The 27921-nt window shown below is 44.1% G+C and overlaps 2 protein-coding genes, 1 long non-coding RNA gene and 1 other non-coding gene across 4 annotated transcripts; 3 read left to right on the top strand and 1 right to left on the bottom strand.

Annotated features, from left to right (window-relative positions):
• The first annotated feature begins 31 nt into the window (after nucleotides 1–31).
• On the top strand, nucleotides 32–21982 carry ros1 (c-ros oncogene 1, receptor tyrosine kinase). Its single transcript, XM_036542153.1, has 34 exons — nucleotides 32–147; nucleotides 464–473; nucleotides 794–845; nucleotides 1301–1449; nucleotides 1744–1879; nucleotides 2629–2836; nucleotides 3287–3363; nucleotides 4320–4504; nucleotides 4707–4804; nucleotides 6264–6775; nucleotides 7091–7300; nucleotides 8129–8271; nucleotides 8955–9098; nucleotides 9480–9580; nucleotides 9920–10134; nucleotides 10503–10681; nucleotides 10865–11027; nucleotides 11640–11833; nucleotides 12907–13028; nucleotides 13523–13598; nucleotides 15264–15402; nucleotides 15649–15790; nucleotides 16084–16199; nucleotides 17001–17084; nucleotides 17315–17410; nucleotides 17735–17867; nucleotides 18126–18291; nucleotides 18762–18826; nucleotides 19357–19486; nucleotides 20197–20294; nucleotides 20701–20904; nucleotides 21253–21387; nucleotides 21527–21687; nucleotides 21831–21982. The coding sequence occupies exons 1-34, from the start codon at nucleotides 32–34 to the stop codon at nucleotides 21980–21982; spliced, it is 4911 nt and encodes a 1636-aa protein (XP_036398046.1).
• LOC118787488 lies at nucleotides 11717–12344 on the top strand. Its single transcript, XR_005005372.1, has 3 exons — nucleotides 11717–11833; nucleotides 12081–12144; nucleotides 12247–12344. It is a non-coding gene; the product is annotated as an uncharacterized LOC118787488 (long non-coding RNA).
• Nucleotides 21983–22639: 657 nt separating the features above from the next.
• trnal-cag lies at nucleotides 22640–22722 on the bottom strand. The gene has a single exon. It is a non-coding gene; the product is annotated as a tRNA-Leu (tRNA).
• A 219-nt stretch (nucleotides 22723–22941) lies between these two features.
• LOC118787134 (dual specificity protein phosphatase 23-like) lies at nucleotides 22942–27789 on the top strand. The gene is made up of 3 exons (XM_036542581.1): nucleotides 22942–23015; nucleotides 24028–24317; nucleotides 25421–27789. The coding sequence occupies exons 2-3, from the start codon at nucleotides 24048–24050 to the stop codon at nucleotides 25604–25606; spliced, it is 456 nt and encodes a 151-aa protein (XP_036398474.1). The 5' UTR covers nucleotides 22942–23015; nucleotides 24028–24047; the 3' UTR covers nucleotides 25607–27789.
• The last annotated feature ends 132 nt before the right edge of the window (nucleotides 27790–27921 follow it).

The following is a 27921-nucleotide window of genomic DNA, read 5'->3' as shown; positions in this document are numbered from 1 at the left end:
ACTTCCTGAATATGTTAGTCCAAAGTTCAATATGTTAGTACCTGAATGTTGCCACAGCCCCGAAGCCTTATCTCACGACTTTCTTGGGAGGTCTAGTGTGGACTTTTCAAAGCACCGCCTATTATCTACGGTGTTTCCTTTACTAAGGTGGGTTCCTTTTACAAAGGGAAAAATTGCGCTTTAGAACAGGCGATTGCGACAGCGGCGAAACAGCACAGAAAACCGAAATGCATTTGCTTCCTGGCTCCATATTGCCATAATGTCTAAGAAATGCGCAGAAAAACACGCTCAAAGTTGCCGTCTCCGCATAGGATATCACGGTCACCTGAGACATGGACGGACAGTGGAACAGCAGAACTTTGACTCAGCTTCACACACTCTGTACTGTGTCAGTGGTTCTTCTTTCGTTTTTTAGCACTAAATCCAGCTCTCTCCATACGACTCCTTTTCTCGGCGCCCGCAGTACGGTGTTTGTAAGTGATTTTTTTTTCTTCTGTGTGACTGAAATTATTTGTCAAGGGTTTAATGTAGTATGTGTAATTCAGTTGAAGCTGTTTATATATTTTAGCACTTAGATTATTTATCTCAGTTGTGGGACAGTAATGAGCTTTAAGCAATTCCCCAATTATTTTGTTGTTATTGGCGCAAATGTGCTTTCAAGCAGTGGGAATTTACAAAATCAAAATTGCCTAATGACCTGAACTGAAACCTTTCTGTGACTATATAACGTGATTTTAAGAGACAAAATTGTTAACAATGAAATCAATGACAGATAATGTTGTTCCTTTCCTAGAATGGCAGTGACCATAGAGCCAGCCATGAGGGACACAGAAGTAACATTTCAGGTGAATCCTGAAGACAGATGCTTCTCCTTGTCAGTTGGGAGTCAGTTACATATTTACTGAAAAACAAATAAAAATAATCTTTGGCATATATACTAAGTATTTTGGTATGTTCCGTTGATAACAGGAGTATTTCTCTGAAAAAAAAGTGTCATCTGAATCCACAGATTCCAACAGGAGAAAAATACTTAACATTCCATAACAATGTACACAAACGATTTCTTACAAGCCATTGAGTTTAGCAGGTGCAAAAAGGAAGGAAATGTGTTAGAACTAGAAAAAAGATGTTACGTGTGCTTAAATAAAAAGTTGTCAAGGATGAAGCACATTGTGGTTAGATTGAAACTGGATCTAAGTATAGTTTGGACACAGGCATGCTCATTAAGTGATCTAGGAACTGTGTGAGATCACCGAGCTGGTATTCATTCATTCATTCATTCATTCATTTTTCCCTGAAGATGTGCTGTACCCTCCCTCTGCTCCCCGTGCCTCCAGCATAGGCACCCACAGTATCACTCTGACGTGGGAGTCCTCCAACTCTTCCTCTGTGGTGTACATCCCTCAGTGGACCAGACCAGGCCAGTCAGAGGGCTGGTTGGACAGAGAGGTAGGGCAGATACAGGGCATCTTCTTCATCATCATTATTGTCACTCTCACACAATTCTCTCAAGGGCATACATATATTAATTACAACTTAAACCTCACTTGTATTTGTTCTATCAGAAGGTCAAACCCACTTGACTTTACCAGTGAATAGTGTTGCTAACCAGTTTTAAAAGTGTCAGAGGAGCATGCTTCTGCTCTTCCAGCGGTGTTGTGCTGGCACTGTTCATGAACATTACAGCATCTCTCCTGAGGGTTTGGTTCAGAGGGGCTTCATCTCCTCTCCCTTCTTCCGCAGAATGTTTCGGAGACAGCGTACATGGTGACCGACCTACTGCCATACACACACTACAGGTTCAGGGTCTGGGCTGTGACGCAAGGACAGCTCGCCTGTTCCCCAGAGAGTCCCACTTATCGCACCCAAGCATCTGGAGGTACAGCGGTCTTGTGGTTGCATCCTCGCAAAGGCCAGAATGTTGCAAGTTGAATTCCAAGTCAAACCAAAATTTTTAAAATGGTATTGCTATAACAGACAGTATTCATAAGCAATGGTATTCACCGTTTCTGCTCCTGGTACCTGGTACTGGTGTCCCATTCAGAGTGTGTGTTTATGTATCAGTTGCTTCCCAGCAGAGAGACTGGACTAAGCAACAAAACCATGAGTCACGTGGCTTACATACAATACTAAAAACTCACATGTGCCCATATTTGGATAAATATTTGTGATGGGTGTTGACACAAACAGTGCTATGAAACATAGAAGGTTGGCGTCTTCAGAAAGAGATGTTAACCAGCTCGGCTGCATATGAAATATGAGAGAAGACGTTAGCAGATGGAAACCTGGCAAGGATGGGGCTCGTTTTTCCAGCCTAGACCAATTAAAAACACAGCACAGAAATGCCAGTGATAAGACAATTATTTACCTTCATTACCCCTACAGTCCTCAAACATCCATGCACAATGTGATCACTTCTGTGAGGTTTCATTGCACAGTACAGTGACCTCATGATGGTTTATAGTTTTTGCACAAATATGATTTTCGATGCTATAAATCATTTGTGGTTTGTGCCGCCACTGCTAATGTAGAATGCATTAATGTGACGAGTATGTTGTAATATAATACCAAGGCTAGGTTCTCATTAAAGAAGCTTGGCAAATTTTTTAATTGTCTGTTTTGTCACAGCTCCATCCAGCCCACCTTTGATTGACGGTGCTGAGAGCGTGTCAGGGGAGAGTGTGGAGGTCAGCTGGTCTGCTCCAGCCAATCCGGGGGGCCCAATCGTAGGGTATGATCTCAGTCTCATCAGTGACAGGAAGAATATCAGCCAGACGGCAGGAGGGAACGTCTACTTCATGTCCGTGTTTCCCACACTACCCAACACCACATACAGGTGGGCACAGCTCTGACAAAGACTACCTGAGACGCCAAAGCAATGAAAATTATTAAATTTTAGACTATCAAACTCAAATAATAAGAAACACGTATTTAGATATTTTTAGATCCTGTAATAATAATTTAATATCTTTTATTGCCTTTAATTCATGCAGAATGCTAATTTATGCAGGCAGGAGGGCATTTTTACTCTACATTGATTATATATTATATGCATAGTATAAAAATATTTTTCCTACACATAGCATATAGGACATCATGGCAGATATTGAAACTAAATTCATTATTTTGTTATTTAACGTTTCAAAATATTAACATACAGTTCTTTTCAGCCATCCAAAAGATGTCCCTAGGTTTTTCCTTTTGGTAAAACAAGCTCCGGTACCTTTTCAACCTAAAAATATTTCACAGGGTTTGACTGACTCATCCACTACTCCTCCCCCTGCAGGGTTACCATAGCAGCGGTGAATAGAGAGGGACGGGGTCCTGCTGCCGAGACGATCGTGACCACACCTGCCCGAGAAGGTGAGCGCTTACGCACCTGCTAACCCTCACAGCAGTGCCCACTGTCTCCCTCTCACCTGCTGCCCTAATGAGGCTTTTGCAGATATGATCAGATTGGGTTAGATTAGACTAGACTCAGTGAGAATAGATTATTTTCTTGCCGTCAAATGGCAATATGTTGTAACAGAAAGAGGAGATGATGTGAAAGATTAGATAATGATGAAACAGTACATCCATATTTTATTGCAAGCAGTTGTACTGTATTGTAGATAATTGCATTATAGATGCATGATTGAGCAGAACAGTAAAAAAACAACATTAATGTAGTTTTTACCTGCACACAGATCACAATGTCACCTTGAACTGACCCTATGACCCTAAATGACCCTAAATTCTGTTTGTCAAATATTCTCCACACTCTTGCCATATCTTTCATCTCACAGTAGAAACCAGTGTTTTCTTCCAGATCCTTCACAGATTCGCTGAACTTTGGAGTGTGTAGATTGGCTAATGTGGTAATCTCAGTGAGCGAGACGAGCCATCCAGATGACTTAAAGATCAGTGAATCTGCACCGTACTCTTTGTGGTCTTATGTGGTTGCCATGTCTCCCAGGCCACCATGGAGACCAATGGATCTTTGTGTCCAGAATGGACTCCCTTAGGAGGAAGGAGGCATCAGCTGATATGTTCACAGAGGCAGACTGTCTTCCTGTGGGAATTCTCCAAGGAAATATCACTGGTCAATTCTTCTTCTTATTATTATTTTTAATCTCATGAGAGTTAATTCCATCATCATTCATTCATCGTTCATTTGGATGAGAGAGTAAATGTCACAGAATGCGGGAAATCACGGCAGTAGTTTAGTTTGCTTAAAATCATCACATGCCACATCTGTGGACAGACGGAAGCAGAAGGGATTATGGGTATGTTGTGTGAGTGATTGTCATTTATGCAGATACGAACTGTTTTCTCTGCAGGGATCGCTGTGCATCACAGTTCCAGCCAGGTGTACTTTTCTGAGGGGTCTCACATTTGGGCTAAAGGGGCGAGGAATTTGATGGACACCTCTGATCTCCGCCTCTTCCACTCCGGCCCTCTTGAAGTCATTGCCTTGTCGATAGACTGGCTCTACAAGAAGATGTACTTTGTTTCTGGTGGAAAGGTATTCATCTTTCCACGTTTGGTACCTTCCAACCCTAGAAAAAAACAGATATAAGAACAGTTTACACACCTAAAATTTTTGTTTGTTTGAAAAAAATGAGTTTTTCAACAATACAGAGTGAAAGCTTGATGCTGTCAGATGTATGACCTGTAGACGCCAGCGCCCGCCTCACACCCTGACTGCTTACTTTGCTCCTGTACAGGTCTATTCCTGCAGATTGGATGACTGCTCCAGTCCGCTGGACGTCACCCCCGCCGTCTCTGAGGCCCCTTCGAGAGTCATCGCAGACCCTTATAACGGGTAAGAGACCGTCTGGAGGACACACACCTGGACCCGGCCATATGCACGCAGCATTACACTGGCAGGGGCTCGCTGCTGGAAGCTGTGCAAATAAAGCTGTCAGGAAGGTGATGATGCAGCTTTGGAAATGACTCGGTTTACAACAACAGAAGGAATGATGGCACATATCCCTACACACATAAAAATGTCTTGTCTGTTTATTAAAATGTGTTTACTACTCTGGCACACGCATATAGAAAATTAACACTGGCAGATCTTTAATGAGTTTCAGCGACGGTAGACTTTATCAGGGAGTGACGTAACACACAAAGCACTGCAGACACATATTCATGAATTACCACCCGATGAGTCAGAGAAGATAAGCGGTTCAGAACAGAACTGAACAGAACTAGGAATGAAACACCAACTTTAACCACCGGACGAAGAGGGGGCACGCAGAGGGGGCACGCAGTGGCGTGAGTTTGGCAAAAGCACAAATGCTAGCGGCACGAGTCACGGGTCGTCATCGCTTCGAAACTGTGTCCGCTTGTACCCATCCAGCCTGCATTCTGCCATGGTAAAAAGACTGCAAACAATCTGACTCGGATGCACTGCTGAAAATTATGTCGCCATTGTTTTCATAATTCTGTACAAGTGAGCGAGAGTAGTGTTTGATAACAGGGTGGGCACAGCTTGATGGTGGATAGGTATGGAAGTCTTGACCTGTAAAAGCCGAGGTAAACCTCCTCTGTAGCGCCAAGCAGTCGTCTGTTGCTTTCCAGGTTACTGCTTCACTTCCGAATCCATTCAGTAACACTTATCTGGCCACTTCCTACAACTACGTGTTTATTTTATGAAGACACCATATTTGAGAAAGCAGTAGACGAGGCCAGACTGATCAGCTGTCTCCAGCACGTCAACACGTCCACATCTTCACTGTCTCGCTCACTTCCTCCTGCAAACATTCATATTGCATCTGTCCAGCTATAAACTTTATGGGTTTATGTGTCATTATTAAATAAAGCATTAACATCTAGTCAATCATTGGCTCAGCGGGTACTGAGATACGTGCTTCAAGGTAATAATTTAATTATAACTTATTTAAACAACAGAAAGGAGGAGAGGAGCTACTCAATAGTAGGTTAATCTCTCTGCACAAGTGCCACCAATGGACATACTCTCAGTACAATTAAATAAATTGTTGGTAGTTTAATTTATAGTTAATGCACTTGTTTAATCAGAACTTTTCTAAAAAACGTTCATGAAAAAAGTACAGCAAGTACTAAAACCCAGGAAATCTGTTTCGTTGGATTTACTGAGCGCACAGAAGGTCAATGGTCCTTACAAGACAGATGTTTAAATGCCTGATATGGCTAACTTGAAGCACGCACAGGATTTATTTTCCTCATGGAACATGTTTTTGTATGTTTGCTCTCGAAAGAACAATGCAGATTTATTTTTACTGCTTTTTGTCTTCCAGATACCTCTTCCTGCTGTTGCATGATGGGATACACCGTGCAACCCTCCCAGAGTTCCCGGGGCAGAGCGATGACATCACGCTGGTCCTGAGGAGGAGAGCGGTGCATGACTTTGCGGTCAGCTTTGCCAATAAGAGGCTGCTGTACTTCGATGAAGACGACGGGACGATTTCGGCCGTCCTCCTCGACGGTTCCTCCCCCGTCACCCTGCGGGAGCAGCTCGGCGCGGTTCACAGGGTTCAGAGCCTGGCGTGCGAGGACGACCGCTTCGTGCTCACCGACGGGAGGGTGGTGTTTCACGAGGTTCAGGTGGGCGACCTGACCTCCTTCAACGAGTTCCTGATGGACTGCCACATCGACCATCCCAGCTACTTCGGGTTCGATAACCTGCACTTCTCCAGCCCCTCCACCCAGCCATACCCGTTACCCAGAATGCCGCGGGAGGTCCAGGCCCTGTTTGGATCGGACGCAGTAACCGTTAAGTGGCAGAGGCCTGCTCTGATAATGGGAGCAAGTGAGTACAAACAGTGTTGACACAACACAACCCACTTTTTTATTATTATTGGTTAATTATCAACCAATATAGGCTCTGACATGTGATTGCATTCCTGAACTGATCTATGGGAAACTAAAATAGAAAACATGGAGTTTTAATCTGGATGAAGGATTTCAAACTTTCAGGAACTGGATTGCGTGGATTGTTAAGCTTTTTCCCAGGGTGGCACCTGTCTGCCTTAGCCAGCGCTTTGTGGGTGGGCATCCTGAATTATTAGTCATGTTGTGGCTTATTATTAGTTATGTTTTTATGTGTATTCCCCCTCCCCCCCAGGCCCGGCCGCCTGGCAGAACTGGACTTACGCAGTGAGAATATCGGCTCCGAATGGCTCCGTGATCCAGGAGCTCAGCGCCATCACTGACACGCAGGTGACAGTGACGGGACTGCGGAGCAGCTGTCAGCACACGGTGACTGTGTGGGCGGAGTCTCCAGGGGGACAGGGTGCCCCCAGCTGGCCGTTCGAGGGAACAACACTGGAGCATGGTGAGAGAGGGGGAGTAGATGGGCACAGGGAGACACCAGGCAGCAGCTGGATAGCAGAGTGCTGGAGTGATCAGGGTGCTGTAGTGATCAGGGTGCTGTAGTGATCAGAGTGCTGTAGTGATCAGGGTCCTGTAGTGATCAGGGTCCTGTAGTGATCAGAGTGCTGTAGTGATCAGAGTGCTGGAGTGATCAGGGTGCTGGAGTGATCAGAGTGCTGTAGTGATCAGAGTGCTGGAGTGATCAGAGTGCAGTAATCATCTGGGTGCTGTAGTCATCAGGGAACTTGACTAGTAAGTAGATGGTTGCAGCTTCAAATCCTAGCTTTAATGTGTTTGTGTAACGGTGAGCAGGAAGGACCCAGATGCAAAAATACTTCAAAACACAGAAGGGTTTCAAAAAACAAAGAATCTTTACTAACATGTCATGAGGACGCCTGTTGGTCGTTGCAGGAAGCCGTCCCTGAGACCCTGACAGTTTGATCTGCAGGGATTGGAGGGATGGCACTATTTTACAACAGATAGCCAGATGGGAGGCATTTTGAATTATATATGCATACATAACGAGGCATGACTGATGCTTAACCGATATATTTGATTTTAACAGTGGAAGAGAATCCGTTAATTATTGGTGCTGGGGTCGGTCGTCTCTGGAAGCAAGCACTGGATACTTTTGATTCACCCACAGAGATCTTTACCAACATCACAGCTGTCAGAGGTAAATAGATAAATGTATAAATGTGACAATTAAAATTCACAAATTGGTGTTCCCTATATTTAAGCAAAACTCTAAATACAGCCAGATATTTTAACATTGTTCTGTGTTTTGCAGATATTGATTGGTACAACAGCACCGTCTACTGGACCAATAGCTCAGGTCACATTAACATGCTGGTATGGGATGGGGATTCCACTGGCTCTACTAGCCCTCCGCTGCCAGCGGTCAGGGATGCTGGTGCCTTGGTCTTTGACTGGGTGGGGCAGAAATTGTACTGGACCTGCTCTTCAAGCCTGGTATGTGTCAGTGATCCAGTTTATTCTGTGTGACATTTGCTGGGCGTGGTCTACAAACTGACCCGTGGTCGTGGCTCTGCTGGTTTAGCTACGGTTGTGGGTTGAAGCCTAAAAATTGATTTTGTTATCTTGAAAATGGTGTTGACTACTTCAGTAACCCTGCAAACCAGTGATGCTTCTCCCTGGAAGCCCGAATGCATCCCTTACAGAAAATGATTCAGATTCATTTTGAAGTATTCATTAAAAGAACAAAACAAAAAGGTGCTTCCCATTTTTCCCAGTGCAGGATTTTCCTTCTGGCCTCAGTATTTCTATTTTACATACATAATTCTAAAAATCATCTCCACCAAACACAATTAATGTCGGAGAGGAATGGGAAGTATATAAAAAACTGACTAAAAAGGATGAAATTTACAAAAATGGTACTCTCTTATATTAAAATAATTACATAATGAGAAAATGAAAGAATGGTATTTTGCAGTATAGCTGTGTCAGTTTATTCCAGAATTTCCATGTCTTCAAGACGTATCAAACAATGAACTTCGGATATGACTTTCAATAATTACAAAAAAAATGATACATCTGAATCTTTTCAGATCTGCAGAGGAGGAAAAACAGCCCAGGAAGTCCATGTGTTTGTGCAGGGCAGAGAGCCGATCATAGATTTAGCGATGGACTCACTCAGCGCTTTCCTGTACTGGACCACACAGCACACGGTGGAATGTTCCAGATTAGACGGGGAGAAGCACCTGATTCTGCAAGAGCTGAGCATCTTTTCTGGGGAAAAGGTGAATGATGCAGAAAGATAACAGCGAGAACAAACCCTATTGATAAATTTTGAAAAAAGAATAGTTTGCATTATGTAGCTTTTTTGAGTAATTAAATATTTTCACATTAAACATTGGGCCGCCAAAAAGCAAACATGCAAGCAACAGTTCACACACAGGGAAGAAGTCCTTTAAGATAAGCAGGATTCATTGCCGCTTAACCAAGCAAAGCAAAAGAACTCAAAATGAGTCATAGCATGGTACCTGATGTTTACTTTCATTTTCTAAACAACACATGACTTACTGCAAATAGATGCCTTTGTGCCTGTGGCAGGTGGGCCATCATGTGCCTGCCTCCGCAGGAGCAGGCTCTCATTGGTTGGGTAACGGGTGTCGTTGCAGGTGGCAGGTGTCACCACAGACCTGACTGAGGGACAGCTTTACTGGCTTGTGCAGGACGAGTCCCACCTGAACCTGTTCAGGGCGGCTCTGCTGAGTGACAGGTGACAGCGGCTTCCTCATAGTGTGACGCTACACATCAAACAGAACCCGTGCAGCTGTGAAAGAATGTGACAGACACAAAAAAAGGCTCAGTTTTACACTTCAGCTAAAATTTGGAAAAATGGACGAACAGGAAAGGATGTGTTAGGAAGGGCCCTTACTGAGTGGTGGAGTATCAGCTCAACATTCAACAATGTCAACGTTCATTTTCTAAATTCTTATCTTGTTCATTGAAAGTTATACAGACTGCTTGTTGTCCCTCACATGTAGTGTTATGAAATCTGTTTCCTTCATATAAAAAGAACACTACTCACGCTGAAAGAATAAACCTGTTCTGGCAGGGCTATGGATGTCTCTGTGACAGAGCTGGTGGGCTGGAGCACCTCTGGGATCTCCGCCCACTCTCTGATGCACTACAGCGGCCGTCTCCTCTGGTTGGATGGGAACAGAACAGTCGCCCTACAGGAAGTGACCCAACGCAGGAGTATTCCTCTCTCCACCAATCACAAGCTGACTGCTTTCAGCGTACTGCAGTCCACCCTCAAACCTCTTCCAGGTTGGGCCTTCTCCTCCTTTATGAGCAACTTAATTACATTTTGAGCAATGTGTTTTGACAAACAGATTATTATTTTATTATTTATTATTTATGTTAATTCATTTTCAGTGCTGTTACTGACTTGTTACTACAAAAATATGTATAATGCCCAGAGCCTCAAAATGGTTCAATACGTTGCATTGTTGGACTCAGCTCAGCTGAGTTCTTTTGTCCCAAAAATGAAGCATGATCAATATTTTAAACAGCAGTGTTAGTAGAATTCGATAAAAAGCTTATTATGAATAATGCTTTCAGAGCTGTCTGTCTAAAATAAGAAATAATACATTTCTTTTCTGTTTGTGTGTGTGTGTGTGTGTGTGTGTTTTTAGATGGGTTTTTGTCTCCACCTATTGTGATACCCCAGGCTGTCTCAGAGAAATCCATCCATGTTGAAGGGAACCACAGTGCATTCTGGGTCCTCTGGGAGCCCAGCCGCAATGTTGAGTACGGGGAGATCTTCTACTGTGTGGAGTCTGATGTTCTACATCAGCTTGGCCGGGGCAAGAAGGTAACTCAATCTCTGTAGATACATTTCTTCACTCAAGGGTGTCCTGAAAAAAACTCAACAACCAATAAAAACATGATTTTTATATAAAGCAAAAGCATGGACGTGGAAATTATCATTCTGGAGGGAATGGGAGGAGATCTATCACAGAGTGAACTAATCCACAGGTGTGTGTGTCATTCCCAGAGTCACCCTGGCCAGGTTTGCCATCGGTCAAACGTGTTCTCTGAAGCGGGTTTGGAAGTGACGGGCTTGCCTCCATACACTGAGTTTGACATTAAAATCACTCCCTACACATACTGGGCCAGGGGGGACCCAACGTCCTCGATATTGCGCTCACCTGAGGCAGGTGAGACCTCACAGCAACACAACCAAATACAGACAGATAACACACTGCATATATGGCATGGTCATAGATCACCATTATGATAACAGCCAATCATTTTATGTGATGTTTAATACTTTTTGTAAAATATTGTCAAATAGTGATCATGTATGACACAGAACAGTAACTACTTAATGAAATATACAATAGATACTGTACAGTGCATAACACAGAACAATAAATAAAAAAGGCTATTTTAAGGGCCTATTTAAACTGTCAACAACAACAACATTTGATAATTGCATTCATACTTTTTAATTATGACTGCCAATATTAGGCAAACATTAAAATATACAGTAATAATTTTTTAATGTAGTGACCTCAAAAATGTCACTGCAGCAATTAAAGTTGGAAATCCTATTAACTGGAAAATCTTATACATGTAAGATTATTACGCATAATCCTATTTCACTCTGTGAACTAAAATGGAGATAAGTAAATAAAGTTACTAATACACTATGGTGGCTGGTGTGTTTACTGTTTTATGCACATGTTGTTGACCCTAAACAGCACCATCTGCCCCAAGGAGGCCCAGGATATTTGTGTCCAGGTCAGATGCATTGTGGGATACTACAGTTCAGGTGGAGTTTCGATGGGATGCACCACAAAACGAAAATGGAGTCATTGTGAAATACGTGGTGTATTACATCATGCTCAACTCCAGCGATGTCAGCCCCACTCCCAGCGAATGGGAGACGGAGGTGGTGTCACCCTCTGTGATGTCACACAGAGTCAATGGTGTGACGGGCGGCTTGGACGTTCACTTTCAGGTACTGTGCCACTCTCTGCTAACCTGTTGAATAACAGGTATCTCTCAACCAGCAGCTGACTGTTGTTCTGGATGTCAATTAGTTCAAGTAACCTAAGAATCAGTGTCTCTGACTTTTTCATCCAAGCACAGGACTCAATGCAGTGTATGATTATTGAGAGATTCAGTCTCAGATGGTCTTTAATGACAGGCACATGCCCTCAGTGTGGATAAAATGATCCAGTTTCTTCTCTCTCTCTACTGTACAGGTTCAGGCCTTCACCTCAGTTGGAGGAGGAGAGAGATCTGACGACACGCAAACAAACACCTCGAGTAAGCGTCCTGTAATTGCACAGACCAGACAGAATATTTACCTGCTATCTGATGGTTCAGTCGTTGATATTTATATTTTTTTCTGCCATGTTCTCCCTGCAGCTCTCTGGCCGGTCCCGAGGCTGCTGACATCTGCAGAACACTCCGTTTCCGTCCTCGACCTCGACACCCGCCAGGTGACGGGGACCGTTCCGATGGGAGCGAGGTCGCCAGTCATGACCCCTGGAGCTGACGATGGGACAGTATACGCCGTTGAGGAAGACTCTCTGTTTGAAATCCATCTGCGCAATGCCTCCAAATCAAAGGTAGCACTGCCATTTTTCCTGAGCCAGTCTATTCCCTGAAGCTGTTCCCCTTTATCTGCAAATGCAGTTTGTGTGTCTTACATTTCATATACTGAATTAAAGGACAGTGGTAAAATAGAGTGATATGCCATTTCTCATCATATTATTCATTTGATTAGCTGATATCCTTATCCGGGAAAGTTTATTTTCCATTCGTACAGCTGGATGTTTACCTTTGCTGCTCAGGTCAATAACTGTCTCAGGGGTCAGCAGTGTCATTCCTCAGGATTCAAACCCGCAGCTCTCGGGTTCCAGCCACAGCTCTCCAGATGCTATGCCACACTGTCTCCATAACGTGCCTGTCTCTCTGTCCCGGGGGGGTGCTAAGATCCTGGCTGATGGACGGCTCCGTGGATCTGTGGACGTGTCGGTTGACTGGGTTGCCCGGCGACTGTATGTGGCCTCGCCCGTCCCGCAGGGAGGCCCACAGCTGTTTGTCGTTGACCTGGAGCGGAGTGACAGAACCCTGGACCCCATCCTCACCCATCTGAACAACACTAATGCCACTGTGCACACTGTCGCCACCTACCCACTCCTGAGGTACTGCATCTAAGCACGATGGACTGCCACTGCGGATGACTGTGGGATTGCTATGTAGAATCTCTGGTAGATCAGATACACTGACCTTTAAATCATCTGGATGGCTCACCCTATTCCCAAAATTCTTATGACAGCTGATCCACTCACTACAAAAATCAGTGAAACTGTGCTGCCTGCACTCTGCAAGGATCCAATTGAAAAACAAGCCTGATTCACTCCAAGCAGTTTTCAGAACAGCATCGGGACCTATACTGGGTCAGGAGATGCTGGTTTTTATAGAAGAGGATCTTTGACATCGAAATCGAATTTAACAACGTGTATTGCAGTGACCAATGATTGATTGACAATAAGTACTTGTATTTTTGTATTTGACTATTTGTTGATTTAACGAGTAGTTTGATTTGGTGAGTATGCTGATTTGAGTCTGCACATTAATTGTCCAGATGCCTTGATTCACCGAGTAGTGAGCACTGATCTTTGTTCTTGTCTCACAGCCGCGTGTACGTGCTGGAACGTGCCGTGCCGCAGAACAGAATCGTGGTTCTGGATGCTTCCGTGGAGCGGGGGAGAGTGAGAAGAGCAGAGGGGTCATGTGGCTGTGCTGACAGGGGTCTGGAGTTGGGCCTCGGCCTGGCTCTGGATACCTCACCCCCTGAAAATGGCTCCATATACTTCACCACCCTCACCGCTGAGCTGTGGGTGGCTGATATGGACATGTGTCAGTGTGAGAACGTCACCAGGCTGCCCTTACTGCCTGGTACGTGGGGTAAAACTGGAAACCAAACTTCAGTGCACTGCTCTGGATAAACAGCTAATGAGGTGCTTGGAATGTGGTGACAGTGCAATATAAATTTGCAATTACCTGAATGTCCTCCAGACTGTGTGGATTCACACACTGAAACAAAGAGCGCAGTCACAGTTACACTAACATCAGGTGGTATCGCAGCTGTGACATGAGGTGCAGCTGAATATTGCAATGATATTTGATGTGATATTCACTCTTTTTTGTGCATAGATTCAGATATGTAGATTCAGCTGTTTTCACAGCAAGAGGAATTAAAGTGTCCTGTGTTGTACCACACGCAGGGGAAACTATCAGTAGGCTGGCTGTTAACATGCAGTACATTTACTGGACGGTCTCAGACGGGCGGAAAGAAACGGTATTTGCGATGCAGAAATTTGACAACCAGCAGAGGGCGCTGTTCAGCGCACCGTCGCCTGTGCATCTTAAAGCATTTGGATCAGAGCTGCAGCCATTTCCAGGTAAGACGGGTTGTTCCAGGTCTGGGAAAGTGTAAGAATAATATACCTGAATGCAGGAGCCTTCTTTTTTTAATAACAGGGCTTAAATATTGCTGCTGCTCTTGAAGTCCCCAGTTGAATTAGAATTAACAGCAATTACTAAGCCCTTAATTTTCCTTTTTCTGACTGGGCAAAGAAAGCATGGCTCCGTCCTGATAAGTAATTGGTCACGGACAACATCCAAAAACACCAGTAAGGTAATAACTACTAATAGTAACACTACTATGACATGTTTCCCCAGACAAACACTGCTTGATTCCAGCTCCATATCAGCACAGGCCCCAGGTACTCGAAACCACCAATGCCAGCATGACTCTGCACTGGCCCGGGAGCAGGCCTGTTCATCAGTGTGGTGCTGTGAGCCGGCCAACCACCACATATCAGGTGCACTATGGCATCCTACCACAAGGGGGCGACCGTGAGAGCTGCGCTCATGGACTGCACTGTGAAGTGTTGGTAAGGGTACATCCATCTGCCCCATTCAGAGATAATCTATTTACAGGCAAGATATAGCACTTGATTTTAGCACTGTCTGTGCAAACATTTGTTCGTTTTGTTTTTGTTAATATGTCATGTCTTGTATAGTTTTATGTCTCGGTAGTGTTGAAGGGTCTACTGTTTAATTTTATCCATGATGAGTTCAAGTTGATTTCTGTTTTGCAGAGAGAGGCATGCACTGATACTCCATCTTGTTCAGTTTCTTGTACATAAGTTATGCTATTACAGTCTCCAGTCACTTTGGCATGGAAATTCACTAAACATCTATGTGCTAAATATATATGATTTCCTATGCATTTGCTGTCTGCACTTAATGCTAGACCTGTGTGTCGTTATTTAAAGTCAATATTTAAATGACATGTCAGATTATTGCACTAAAAACAGTTTTAGATAGTTTATTTATATATTAGTTTTGATTTCTTGCTGTTTTCACAGGAGTGCCAAAGTGAATCCATCACACTTAAAGGATTACAGAAGTTAACTTCCTATGTGATACAAATATCTGCAAGGAATCATTATGGTGGCTTTGAGGGACATCTTGGCGAAGCTGCTATTGGCTCAACAGTGTGCGGAAGTAAGGCCTTGCGTCTGATTGGTCAATAATGTGGGGAATGAAACATACAGAAAAATAAACATACTGAAGGAAAAGAACTAGCAGAGTTTCAGTTTGACTGAGACTTTTTCAGGAGTCAGTCGCTACCTATGGGGAGTGTGCTGCAGTCTGTGTCTGGTATCAGGGCTGGAGTGGGGACAGAGTGACCCTCCAGGGGGGCCTGGTACCACTGTTTCACAGCGTTTTTGGGGTTTCTGTCTCCAACAGCTGAAGTCCCGGGTAAACCAGGAGTCCCTCGGGTCCTGATGGATGGACAGACGGTGGAGTGGAAAGGAGCGGCAGACAATGGCTGCAACATCACCTATTACATCCTGCAGGCCAGGTGTGCTGGAGCGTGGCACATAGTGGGGTACCGCACAGTGTATGCTGCAGCAGGGCTCAGAGGAGCATGCCAGTGTGCTGCAGATTGTGACATCACTTCCTGGAGACGGTGCAAGAATGCACATGGCCCAATGAGATGGGGACGTGGATTGCTAAACTAAAGAGCCACAAGTCTCTTGGGTGTTATCTATAAGTTAACAGTGTTTTTTGGGAGTTGTCCAATAATCTAGCTGTCATTTTTGTCAGACAGTCTTATATTTTTAAGGGAGCTGTCTAAGTCTAATTGTGATCCCGTGGGAATGTTTCTCTGTTTGTTCCCAGGTCAGTGGGAGAGAAGGTGCCCCCTGAGAGGGAGCCTGTGGGTGAGGCATGGCAGCTGACCCACAATGCCTCCTGCAGTCATAGCATCTGCTCCTGGAGAGCAGAGGGCCGCTCAGGTATGGATGTGCATGCATAATCATGAAAGTCTATGAAAGGTTTGAATTAACACTGCTAGACCACTAAACTCTGTCAGAGCTGGAGCTGCTAAGTAGAGCTCTATTTGGAACAGTGCATGAAGCTGTAACAGTCTGGTGCTCTAAATTTGAGGTTACTCCTCTGCTTGCAATTAGCTGAATATGATTAATATAATGGCTGAAGAAAGTATGCGCTCAGACAATTAAATACACATTTCCCCCCCAAACACTCTATTATGCTAATTTTATATGTAAATATGGACAGCCTTGCAGGGGGAAGAATCTGCATCTGAAAATAAATCTCTTGTACTGAATCTGATTGAAACGCTGCCAATATTTGGATAGTCTCCTGCATTAATATGAATCAGGAGGATAAGCACCCTCGCAAAAAGAAATGTGTGTTCAAATATATGGTACAAAAATATAAAAAAATACATTTTTAATATGCTAGTGTACACTATATTTACCAACATGCATCAGTTGTTTCTGTTTTCATTCTGATTCTGTGAATACATGTATTACATGTATATGTAGAAATGGAAGTCGTAATAATTTTTTCTGTCTTAATAATTTACTGTCTTTTGACATTGCGAACATGGAGAATAGAAATATTTGATCTCATAGTCTACCATATGGGCACATACTTTGTTACAGTCTTATCAAGGCATCTGGGTAGTTCTAACTTCTAACAAGTGCTCAGATGCTGATCCAGCCGCTGATGTGCATTTCTGATTGGTTGAATGTTTGATGAAAGATGGGCGTGTTGGGTCTCCTGATCTGCAGGGACGTTTCTGCTCCGGGTAGCAGCGGCTAACATGCACGGCCTCGGAGAGTATGGTGACAGCAGCGAGGCCGTCCAGCTCAACGGTCAGTAACGTCCAGGGGCATCATGCAGGACACCAACAAACTAAAGGCCTGCTTGGGTTACATCACACAATAATAAAACTCGATCGCACAACACAAAATAAACCTCACAACCACCACTGGAGGCTCATGGGTGAAATCTCATCGTTAAGCTGCTGATTGTACTGAGCCAGGTTTTCATATCTGGTTCTGCTTCAGATACCTCATCTCTGTATGTGTCATATTCTTTGCAGGGAATGTTTCAGGGAATTCCTCGAATGCAGACACTATCACAATTATTACCTCAGTCATTGGCGCTCTTTTGGTTCTGACAGGGGCAGTTTTGTTTGGTAAGTGTTTTGCCTGGGATTTCAAAAACAAGTCTAAAGGACATTAAGTTTTATCGAGGGACTTTCTATGTAAAAACATGACGAATTCATCCAACTGTGACATTTTTTACACTTTTTACATTTGTTATTTCTATTTTGTGCTGTGGAATAATTGAGCAAGAGTTAGAAAATGAAACCCATAGAAAGTTTCAGACATGACAAGACTAAATGCTTGGCATGCCTAACCAGCAGCACTCTTCAGGTGTCTGTTTTCTGAGAGAACAGCTGTTACACAGCTATGGAAAGGAGAAGGGAATGTTTACTTCGTGTCTCACTTATGTATAGTTCAATACTGGCGGAGATCAAAGACAATGAAGAAAGATTGCTCCAGCACCCTGACCGTCTCTCTGGGTCCAGATGAGGAACTGGAAGGACTCAGAGGCTTGGTGGGGCTGCAGAATGCGTGCTATGCTATCAGGTACTGAGGGGACAGCCTCATAAAATACAAAAATACACACAAAATACACACGAAAAAGGGCATATGTTGAGGTGGTGGGGGAATTGGAGTTGTAACCAGAAGGTTGTAGGTTCAAATTAGTCACAGAACATGCATTGCTGCAGTATCCATATGCATAAATGGGGAAATGTTGGAGCCCAGTCACCCTTTGCAAAGGCGTCCACTGAGTAGCACAGAGTAAAGATCTCCAAAGGTGTCCGTGTCTTTCCCACCCTCTAGCCCCCTCCCCATCCACGGTGAGACAGGTCCCCTGCCCGTGTTTCCACGGGAACGGCTAAAGCTGCGGAGCTTGCTGGGCAGCGGTGCTTTTGGGGAAGTTTACGAGGGTGTCACCGTGGGCAACCCCTCTGAGAAAGTGTCCCAAGAGACCAGAGTGGCAGTGAAGGTGAATCTGGAACAACAAAATCAATCAATCAATCAATCAACCAATCATTCAACCAATCAAGCAGTCATCATTCGATCAACCAATTAATCATATTTGATTTACTTTATCAATGAAATTATTTTTACTGTATATTGCACCAGTACAGTATGATTTGCTAACTGCATGTGAGGCCCCTCACAAGGGCAATGTGGGAGTGTGTATGTGTGTGCTAGTGTTAGTACATGTGTGCATGTATGTGGCCCAAAAAGGTAAAAAAAAATTCAGCCTGACTGAGGAGGGAAAGCTACTAAGCCATCCTTATCCTGTGAGGCTATGCTCATAACCTCTTTGCTGGTGCAGGTAGCAAAAAAATTCCTCCTCCTTCCTCCTGTCTCCTGAGTTTTAGTGCAGGGAGGGGTGCTTGCATTCTCCCTGTGAGCTGGTAGAGAAAGGGCTCCCCTGAGTGCTCATTGGCTCTGTGTTTTGTGTAGACTCTGAGGAAAGGTGCTACAGACCATGAAAAGGCAGAATTCCTGAAGGAGGCTCACCTGATGAGGTAAGGGCCGTGTCTCTCATATGAAGCATCAAACTGGCAGCCCTCGAGCAGAACACATGACCCATTTTGCTTAAGTGAAAAATCTGAATGGATAATTTGGAAAAAGAAAGTTATCTTCACTCCACCAGATTTTCTGTTAAGCAAATAAATAACATAATTGGAAAAACAGGTCAGTTAGTATGATTTTCCATGCATGGTAATTATGTCTCTGTTTTCCTGGTGTGTGTGTGTATGTGCGTGTGTATGTGTGTGTGTGTGCGTGCGTGCGCGTGTGTGTGGGTATGTGTGTGTGTATGTGTGTGTGTGTGCGTGCGTGTGTGTATGTGTGTGTGTGCGTGCGTGTATGTGTGTGTGTGTGTGTGTGTGTGTGTGTGTATGTGTGTGTGTGTATGTGCGTGTGTGTGCGTGCATGTGTGTGTGTATGTGTATGTGTGCGTGCGTATGTGTGTGTGTGTGTGTGTGCGTGTGTATGTGTGTGTGTGTGCGTGTGCGTGCGTGCGTGTGTGTGTGTGTGTACCGTACGCTTGCAGTCAGTTCGATCACCCCAACATTCTGCGCCTGCTGGGCGTGTGTCTGCTGAACGAGCCGCAGTACCTGATCCTGGAGCTGATGGAGGGGGGAGACCTGCGCTCCTACCTGCAGGGAGCTCGCGGCTCCGCGGTAAGCACCGCGTCCCCTGAAAAGCACTCTGTATCCCCTAATAAGCATCCTGTGACCCCTGAAAAGCACTCTGTATCCCCTGATAAGTATCCTGTGACCCCTGAAAAGCACTCTGTATCCCCTGATAAGCATCCTGTGACCCCTGAAAAGCACTCTGTATCCCCTGATAAGCATCCTGTGACCCCTGAAAAGCACTCTGTATCCCCTGATAAGCATCCTGTGACCCCTGAAAAGCACTCCGTATCCCCTGATAAGCATCCTGTGACCCCTGAAAAGCATTCCGTATCCCCTGATAAGCATCCTGTGTCCCCTGAAAGCACTCTGTATCCCCTGAAAATTGCTCATTTTAACTTGGATGGACACTTCTGTTGCTGGAAGTCACTCTGGATAAGATTTAGTGTCTGCTAAATGAATGTAAGACAATGTAATGTAATGTCATTTAATGTAATGTAAAACAAATTGGACTCAGTCATTCTGTTACTTGCAGTGCCTGTGTTGATGTTTCTGTGGTTAGTTCTATGATATACATTTTGACTTCACATACATTTTTTTTGGCCTTGTAAGTCACTCTGGACACGCCACATAAATAAATGAATAAATAAATGACTTATTGAGCAGTCATGCCTTTGGTTGCTGCTGAGTGAGTGAAGACCAAACGCATGCGGTTCATCTGTGAGTGTGACCTGACTGTGTGTATCTGTGATCTCCAGAACCACCCTGCCCAGCTGAGTCTCACAGACCTGCTGAATATCTGCCTCCACACGGCCAGAGGCTGCGCCTATCTGGAGAAGATGCACTTTGTCCACAGGTCTGGCTGTAGCCCCCGACTGCTTTCATATGCACTGTGCCAAGGAAGAAACTATACATCACTGTCATTGCTTTCTGTGTCTTTTGCTTACAGCCATTTAACACGCAGATCTACTCTGAGTTTGAAATTAATGCTGAGTTAAGATGAAGAAATGGAGGAAAAGGGGGCACAATAAGCACTGAGAAATGAACCCCAGGGGAAGTGTATATTTGAGATTTCATGCACACACCTACATAGGCCTATTTATGAATGCTTTTAGAATGTCTCTTTTTCTGTTTTTTTTTTCCTCACAGACCCACTATTGGCTTCTCTGAAGTTTACTAGTTTGTGCTACACTGCCCTCTAGAGGACAAATTAAATTTCTTTTAAATGTTAACAGCTGCGTCCTCATGTTTCCTCATAAAAGGGACCTGGCAGCCAGGAACTGCCTGGTGTCGGTTAGGGGCTATTCAGACCCCGAGAGAGTAGTGAAGATTGGAGATTTTGGCCTGGCCCGCGATGTCTACAAAAATGACTACTACAGGAAGAGGGGGGAGGGGCTTCTGCCAGTCCGCTGGATGTCCCCGGAGAGCCTGTCTGACGGGGTCTTCACCAGACATTCGGACGTCTGGTCAGTGCCCGTGTTATTATTTTGGCAGATGGGTTTATCTTGCTGCAGTAGAGGCATACAACCTTGAAACAGGGTTATAAGCTGAATCTAATACAAGATTAAATGGTTCGTTAGGGTAAGCACTATAGCTGCTTCTGGAAAACATCAAATACTGCTGCCCTCCCATTGAAATCCAGTTGTGTGTGTGTGTGTGTGTGTGTGTGTGTCTGCTCAGTTGACTCTTTTTTTCTCTCCAGTCACCAGTTACAACCACAGTGGTATCTCTAAATAAATGCATCTTTTGAGTCCCTAATGTTGCCATGTCCTCTAATGATCATGTTCATAGATGACCTCACCCTCTTTTGTCAGGGCCTTTGGGGTCCTGCTGTGGGAGACTGCCACATTAGGAAAGCAGCCTTACCCAGCCTACTCTAACCTGGAGGTGCTTCACCATGTCAGCACAGGGGGGCGGCTCCCAGCTCCCGCTGACTGCCCCCAGAGTCTGTGAGTACCCCTCAGCCATCCTTTCACAATGGCAAGACTCTACTCTGCCACCTAGTGGTGCAATGCAGTGTGAAGAAGGTGCCCCTTGTCCTGAAAATAAAGCTGTTGCCGCTGATGTGAATGCGGCCTCGTCCCGCAGGTATGAGCTGATGCTGAAATGCTGGCACACGGAGCCCGGTGAACGGCCGAGTTTTCGCAGCCTTCAAGAGCGTCTGGGGCAGCTGCAGGAGTCTGCAGCTCACCTCTGCCACAGCCAGGACACCCTAACAGGACACATAAATCTGGCCTACGTAGAAGATGGTGAGTGTGCAGCAGCACTGATCTGCTTACTGTCTGGATGGGTCCTTCCATTTACTGTGTCTGCTATATCAGCCTATCCAAGTGCAGTATATGTCAGGGCAGAATCTGTCTCGGCTGTGTGTACATGTCTGCTGTTTCCTCAGATGAGGAGCACTGTGTTGTGGATGAGGATGAGAGTCCAGGGGCCGGCCTGACTCAGGTGCGCAGCGAGGATGGACTCAATTACCTGATGTTCAGTAACCAGGGTTCGGATTCGGAGGAGGATCAGTGTGACTCCACATCCAGGACCTCCTGACCAGAGGCACGCAGAGTGCACCTGCATCACAGCTCTGGATGGGAGAAGAACACCCTCTAGTAGAAGTTCAGAGGGACGAACTGGACAGTAAAAACCCAATGGGCCAGGAGGCACCAAAACGGACTCACAAGCATGACAAAATGCTCCACATGTGTAATAAGACCAGGTTTAAATCACAACTGTCCCTTTTTTCAGTTTTCCATACCTTTTGCTCTGTTGTGAATGAATGCAGGGAGAAATGAACTCTCTCATCACTGTGCTCCAAACACAAATTATCCGTAACCTGGGATATCTGTATATCAAATAAAAAGTTGAGTAATACCTATTTTTCTATTAACTGTTTGTCACAGATATTTATAGTATATGAATTAATCTAATATAACGGACACTGTGTTGTGTGACGATGCCTAAAGCCTTCCTAAATGCACCTTTTGACAATCAACATACTGTACTTCTGCAGAAGCAGCAACAGTCATTTGAAAAACCGCACTAATACATTAACAAGCACACTAGTTTTGAATGTAACCTAACACCAATTCAACAGCAGGTACGGTTACAATTATATTTTTCAGCAGACGTTAACACGCTTCTTAGTAAATACTTCAAGAATTAAAATTAGAACAAAAAACCTAAGTTAATTAAACACAAAAATGTTATTGTCAGAAGTGGGATTCGAACCCACGCCTCCAGGGGAGACTGCGACCTGAACGCAGCGCCTTAGACCGCTCGGCCATCCTGACATACGAATATGTATCGTCAAACTAGTTTATATACCTGATACTACATAAAACTAGATTTACTTCATGACTTATCTGTCCGATAATAGTTACTTTTCTATAATAAAAACCATAAAGTTTATTACTTTTCCACAATCTGTCGGGCTTTGGGCACGATATGTTAGCATAATTAGCTGCCTGCTCATTCACAGTGTTCTAAGTGGCTTATGCTACTGTCAGTCACGACCATGACGGGGCAGCTGAATAGCTACGCATACCGAGGCAAAGGACAGCCAACAGGACCGCCAAGTTGAAAGGTCTGTATATAGTCGCTATCAAGCTACATATCAAATTAATTTCTGGTAGGTTCTGGCTAGTGGCTATAACACAGCTACTCTGCTCTACTGCTACCTGTTTGGGTGAGACGTGTTAGCTTAGCTAGAGGCTAGCGAGCTGGGGCGGCCATGCTGGTTGTATCTTGCTAGACTAGCGTTAGCTAACGGTTTGCAGCAAGATAGAGGTGCCACCATCAGCACGAAAAATATTTGACCCGCTGCACACCAAGTGAAGAACCTAGCTAATTAGCTACGGACATGTCATTTATTAACGTCTTTGACCTAACTAGTGTAGCACTTATGTAGCTAACTGTATGGCAGCTAACACTATAGAACCACTGCCCAATACTGATGTAAAACTATTGACCTATCAAAATCAAGACGTTAATTAGCCGATTGGCTGGCTGTTATTGACCCATAGACCTAAAAAAAAAAATGATACCTCTGTATTGCTTGCTGGACTATTTCATTACCGGTTGAACTGCAAATGTTCCCCGTAATAACAAGCTAATGTAAGGCTGGTTCCGCACCAGCTGTCTACCGTTAAAGGTCAGAGGGTAAAATCTCTGCCTGCTGCAAAGGATGACATATCAGACCATGTTTGTGGTTATTCAAAATGGTGAAAACATTTTATACAAGATCTTCATGCACTGGCTGAATTATCACCGGTCTCACACAAAATTACGTTAACTTGATAAAACGCGTGTATGTCCAAAGATGAATTCCTCGTGGAGTAGAATAATGGTTTGTGTTTTCTTAGAGGCTGTTTTGTTCTAAAAAGACTGTTCTTTTGTGGGGGGTTTCCCCCCCCCCCCCCCCCCAAATTAGTCAGGCAACCTGCCAAGAAGCATGGTGAATGCGTTCATAAATAAAACGATGGAACTCATTGAAACCCTGAATCGCTTCTGAATGCCAAAGCTGGGTACGGTAATTCACTTGTTCTAAAGCAGATCATTGATGGAGTGCTACGGTTATTTTCTGTCCTTTCTGGCAGCTTTGACGACTGACTTAAAAATGGCAAGCGCACAGCCACCGAACTTTTCCTGGGTGGTACCGAAGATGCTGGCCGGGTTGGGTATGCCCCGCATGACCGCACACTATCAGTTCCTCCTGGACAACGGCATCCGGCACCTGGTCTGTCTGTGCGAGCGGAAGCCTCCTTACCACGACACCTGCCCAGACCTGAAGCTGCATCACATTAAAATAGACGACTTCTGTGCGCCCAGCACGAATCAGATCAAGAGGTTCCTGTCCATCGTGGAGGAGGCCAACGCCAAAGGAGAGGTAAGCCTGCACATCCACATGCAGACATGCGGTTCTAATTCTGTCATTCTAATTCATAATCATGACATGATTATCACACAAAATCTGTCGTTAATATTGTTTGCATGCCTTGTCGATTTAATAATGTATCCTATACATAAACTAGCATTACATTTCTATGGAAAAATTTGACAGTAAAACTGACACCCCTTGATATTGTTTTTTAAAAAGGCAATTTTATTAAAAGACACATACAGACTTAATTATAACCCTCATCACAGAATCAATACCAGATTTGCTAAGGCAGGGTCTCAGTTTAGAAGTCTGTTGTTACAAGAGACAGCAGGATTTACACACACTCTTAACTGAGTGCACCAACAGACAGAAAAATCTATTTTTACTCCAAGCAATACTATGGCATGTGCTGACAGTATTAGCCTGTCTGCTGTTTTTTCTGTTAAGTTAGTGTTCATTCATGATTCCATCTCTAGTGAAATTAGAGCAAGGTTTCACAAACCCCATAATGGGTGGAGCTGCCGTATGCTGCCAGACTCTCATTAACTAATAAACTGATGTTGTGCTCCATCCTAAAACATTCAGTGGTTCAAGTCAGTCACTGATAGCACACAGTGGTGTTCATGAACCCTATCACTACTGTTCATAAGTTCCATTAGTTTCATAAGTTGGTCAGCACAAGAGAGATGCCATGTTGCTTGTCAGAAATTGTCAGCATAAAGTGAAGTGTGAACTGTCACATTACATTATTATTTATCCAGATCAATGTACGTAGTAGGTTACAATTTCATCCATACATGTATCTGGACAATTGTGGGGTAAGTACCTTGTGCATGTGTAGAACAGCAGTGCCCCAGTGGGGAATCAAACCAGCAACCTTTCGGTTATGAGTTCTGCTCCTTACCACTAAACTGCACTGCCTCCCATGTTGTGTCATGCTGCAGTGAGAATGCTGCTTAGACCATCCAGTTTCCAGCACAGCTACAGCTACTGTACCTGGGTCGACAGTGCAGAGCTGTTGAGCAGCCGGGTTCTTCGGTCTCCTGAAATACGGTAAATGCTCGTCTTTGAATGCGGTGATGCTTATGAAGAGGCGCTGCCTCCCGCAGGGGGTGGCCGTTCACTGCCTGCTGGGCTTCGGGAGGACGGGCACCATGCTGGCCTGCTACCTGGTGAAGGAGAGGAAGATCACCGGGGTCGACGCCATCAACGAAATCCGCAGGATACGCCGCGGCTCCATCGAGACACACGAGCAGGAGAAAGCCGTGGTGCAGTTTCACCATCACATCAAATAACTCACGAACTGGCAAGAACTGTTCTTGGGGTGGGTGGGGGTGAATGTTAAAACAGCACTGTTAATAAAATACTATTTATTTATTCATGTATAGATGTCAAGCCACTACCTGTACTGTATCTACACAGTAAGGTAATGATTTTAACTTAATATCATCTTATTATTATACTTCAGTTGATGTTTTAGAACATGTGTCAGATGTTGATTTGAGAAGTCAGTTTTGCAGGAGGAAAAGAAGCAGATGGAATCCCTCGTTACAAAGGCAGTTTATTAAATAAAAATAGGTTGCGAGTGAAAGACAGTAGAAATAAGCTGCAGCGGGTTCTTTGTGCTCTCCAGCTGTAATCACACATAAAAAAATCAAATCAAATCAAATCAAAAGCTCTGGAGAGGTTCTGCCTCAGTGGACTCTCACGTTCCTGTGAATCCAGGCACTCTTCCATCTCTCCCGCTAATGTCATTGCTCTCATTTCTTAGTTGCACATATAATATCTTCATCAGAAAAAAAAACAGGCTACATTTCGCAGCGTAAGGGAGTGGCATTTGGCAAGACCATAGCATGGGCTTGGATGGCTGGATGAGGTCACTGTTCACAGCCTCTACTGTACAGAGCTGTGCTGTGTGCTTACCACTGATCTACGGCACACTAAAGCTTATGACAGGTGCTGGAGGCACATAAACCTCACAACTCATACACACACCAGCCTATATTCTCACTATGCCTTTTGCCATTAATATTTTTTTCTATATGCAGTTTGGTTACAAATTGAAGGATAACTGGATAAGGATTAGTGCCTTTCAGAATCAGTATCTAGTGCAGGAACTTGCGTTTGGTTTGTTAGTTAGCATTAACTTTGCACGTATTGCAACTGCTCTAAAACTACTGAAGCTGGTGTTCAGTGGATTCCTGCGCAAGTACTGACACCAGGAAGCTACTCTCATGATTTGCAACAACTTCATTCACTCAGTACAATAATTAATCTCACACTCAATTGGTAATAAAGTGTGTGTGTGTGTGTGCTTGTACAACAGACAGTTGCTGCGAATGTTGTTTGTAAATATAGTAGTTGGGTCAATTGTAGCATGTATGCATCTTGCTGTAGTGGGTCACTGTGCATGTGTGTTCCGGCTCAACAGTGACAACATTTCGGCATATCACAATCTTATGGCTGGTTCTATACTGTTTTTGTAATAGTTACATCAACTGTAGTGTTAAAGTTAATAATCGTTCAGCGTTGGCTAGGTAGTTTAGGAAGTCTGCTAATGTTATGGGAAAAGACTGTATGCATAAGCAGAAAAGGGCTGGCAGTGCTTGAGCCTACAGAGGCGATGACTAGATGTGTCTGGGTTAAGATGCTACACTCAGTCCAGGGTTAGAGATCAGTGGCGCCCCTAGTGGTCAGCTCCAGCACAGCAGGACTCTCAGCAAAGCCATTCATTACACAGGTCTGAACCACCTCATCCACACAAAACTCCAGGTTTTCCAGTTTGTACAAAAAACTTAAATAACATTAATAAAAATAAAGTTACATATCACACATAGATTTGCAAACATACAGACCATACAATTTCTATATATTGTTAAAAAAAAAAAAAACCAACAGGGGTACTTTTTTTTTTCCTAAGGCAGCAAATGTTTTGGCACTCCACGCTACACATCGGCGCGCATTAAGAGGTCCATACAGTACTGATGTCACTTAGAAAGGACGACATGGGAAAAGAACAAGGTTTATTCTTTATGTTGTTGGTAGCGGAAAAGGTGCACTCAGGATGGCCTCAGTTTTGTTCTGTCAGGTTTATATCTGCCAGCAACCAGAACTCGAAGTCTTCCTTAACAACGTAAGCTTCCGGCTCCACCAGTCGGTGGTTAACCGGAATGTTCCTTACACTGGGGCGCACGCTGTAAAAGTGTGCAGTCACATACTTCTGATCTGAGACAGTACAGTTATGTTTGTAATAACAGCTGTGGTTTAAAACCTTAGTGCTTAGCATGTTTAATCAAACCAATCTTATTGCACCACACAAGAGAAGAAGGGTGCGTTGCTACCCCTCAGCTAAAGTCACAACACTCGAAGAGTCTGTTTTTACCTCGATGGAGTATTTCATATTGTCTAACATACTACTTTGCTAATACGCAAATCTGCGTAATCGGCTAACTGCAACATCCAAAATGATAAAAGTGGCAATTCAGAATATTTTACACAATTTTCATTATAAGAATCTGTATTTGTGATTAACAAAAGCCTAAGGAGAAACAGCTATGTAATTAAAGTTTCTGTTTGTATCCTACCAGTAAATTACAATTGTGTATACATG

This window comes from Megalops cyprinoides, chromosome 12 (genome assembly GCF_013368585.1).
Source record: "Megalops cyprinoides isolate fMegCyp1 chromosome 12, fMegCyp1.pri, whole genome shotgun sequence".
Classification (NCBI taxonomy): domain Eukaryota; kingdom Metazoa; phylum Chordata; class Actinopteri; order Elopiformes; family Megalopidae; genus Megalops; species Megalops cyprinoides.
This window is presented reverse-complemented; position numbering and strand designations above follow the sequence as displayed.

What these genes read in the sequence shown, in the direction of transcription:
- ros1 (XM_036542153.1), top strand. Translation starts at nt 32, where the DNA reads ATGTTAGTACCTGAATGTTGCCACAGCCCCGAAGCCTTATCTCACGAC. An exon ending in ATTGCGCTCACCTGAGGCAG is followed by an intron (nt 11,028 to 11,639) that starts GTGAGACCTCAC and finishes GGGATACTACAG; the next exon opens with TTCAGGTGGAGTTTCGATGG. An exon ending in GCCACCTACCCACTCCTGAG is followed by an intron (nt 13,029 to 13,522) that starts GTACTGCATCTA and finishes CTTGTCTCACAG; the next exon opens with CCGCGTGTACGTGCTGGAAC.
- LOC118787134 (XM_036542581.1), top strand. Translation starts at nt 24,048, where the DNA reads ATGGCAAGCGCACAGCCACCGAACTTTTCCTGGGTGGTACCGAAGATG. An exon ending in AGGCCAACGCCAAAGGAGAG is followed by an intron (nt 24,318 to 25,420) that starts GTAAGCCTGCAC and finishes TGCCTCCCGCAG; the next exon opens with GGGGTGGCCGTTCACTGCCT.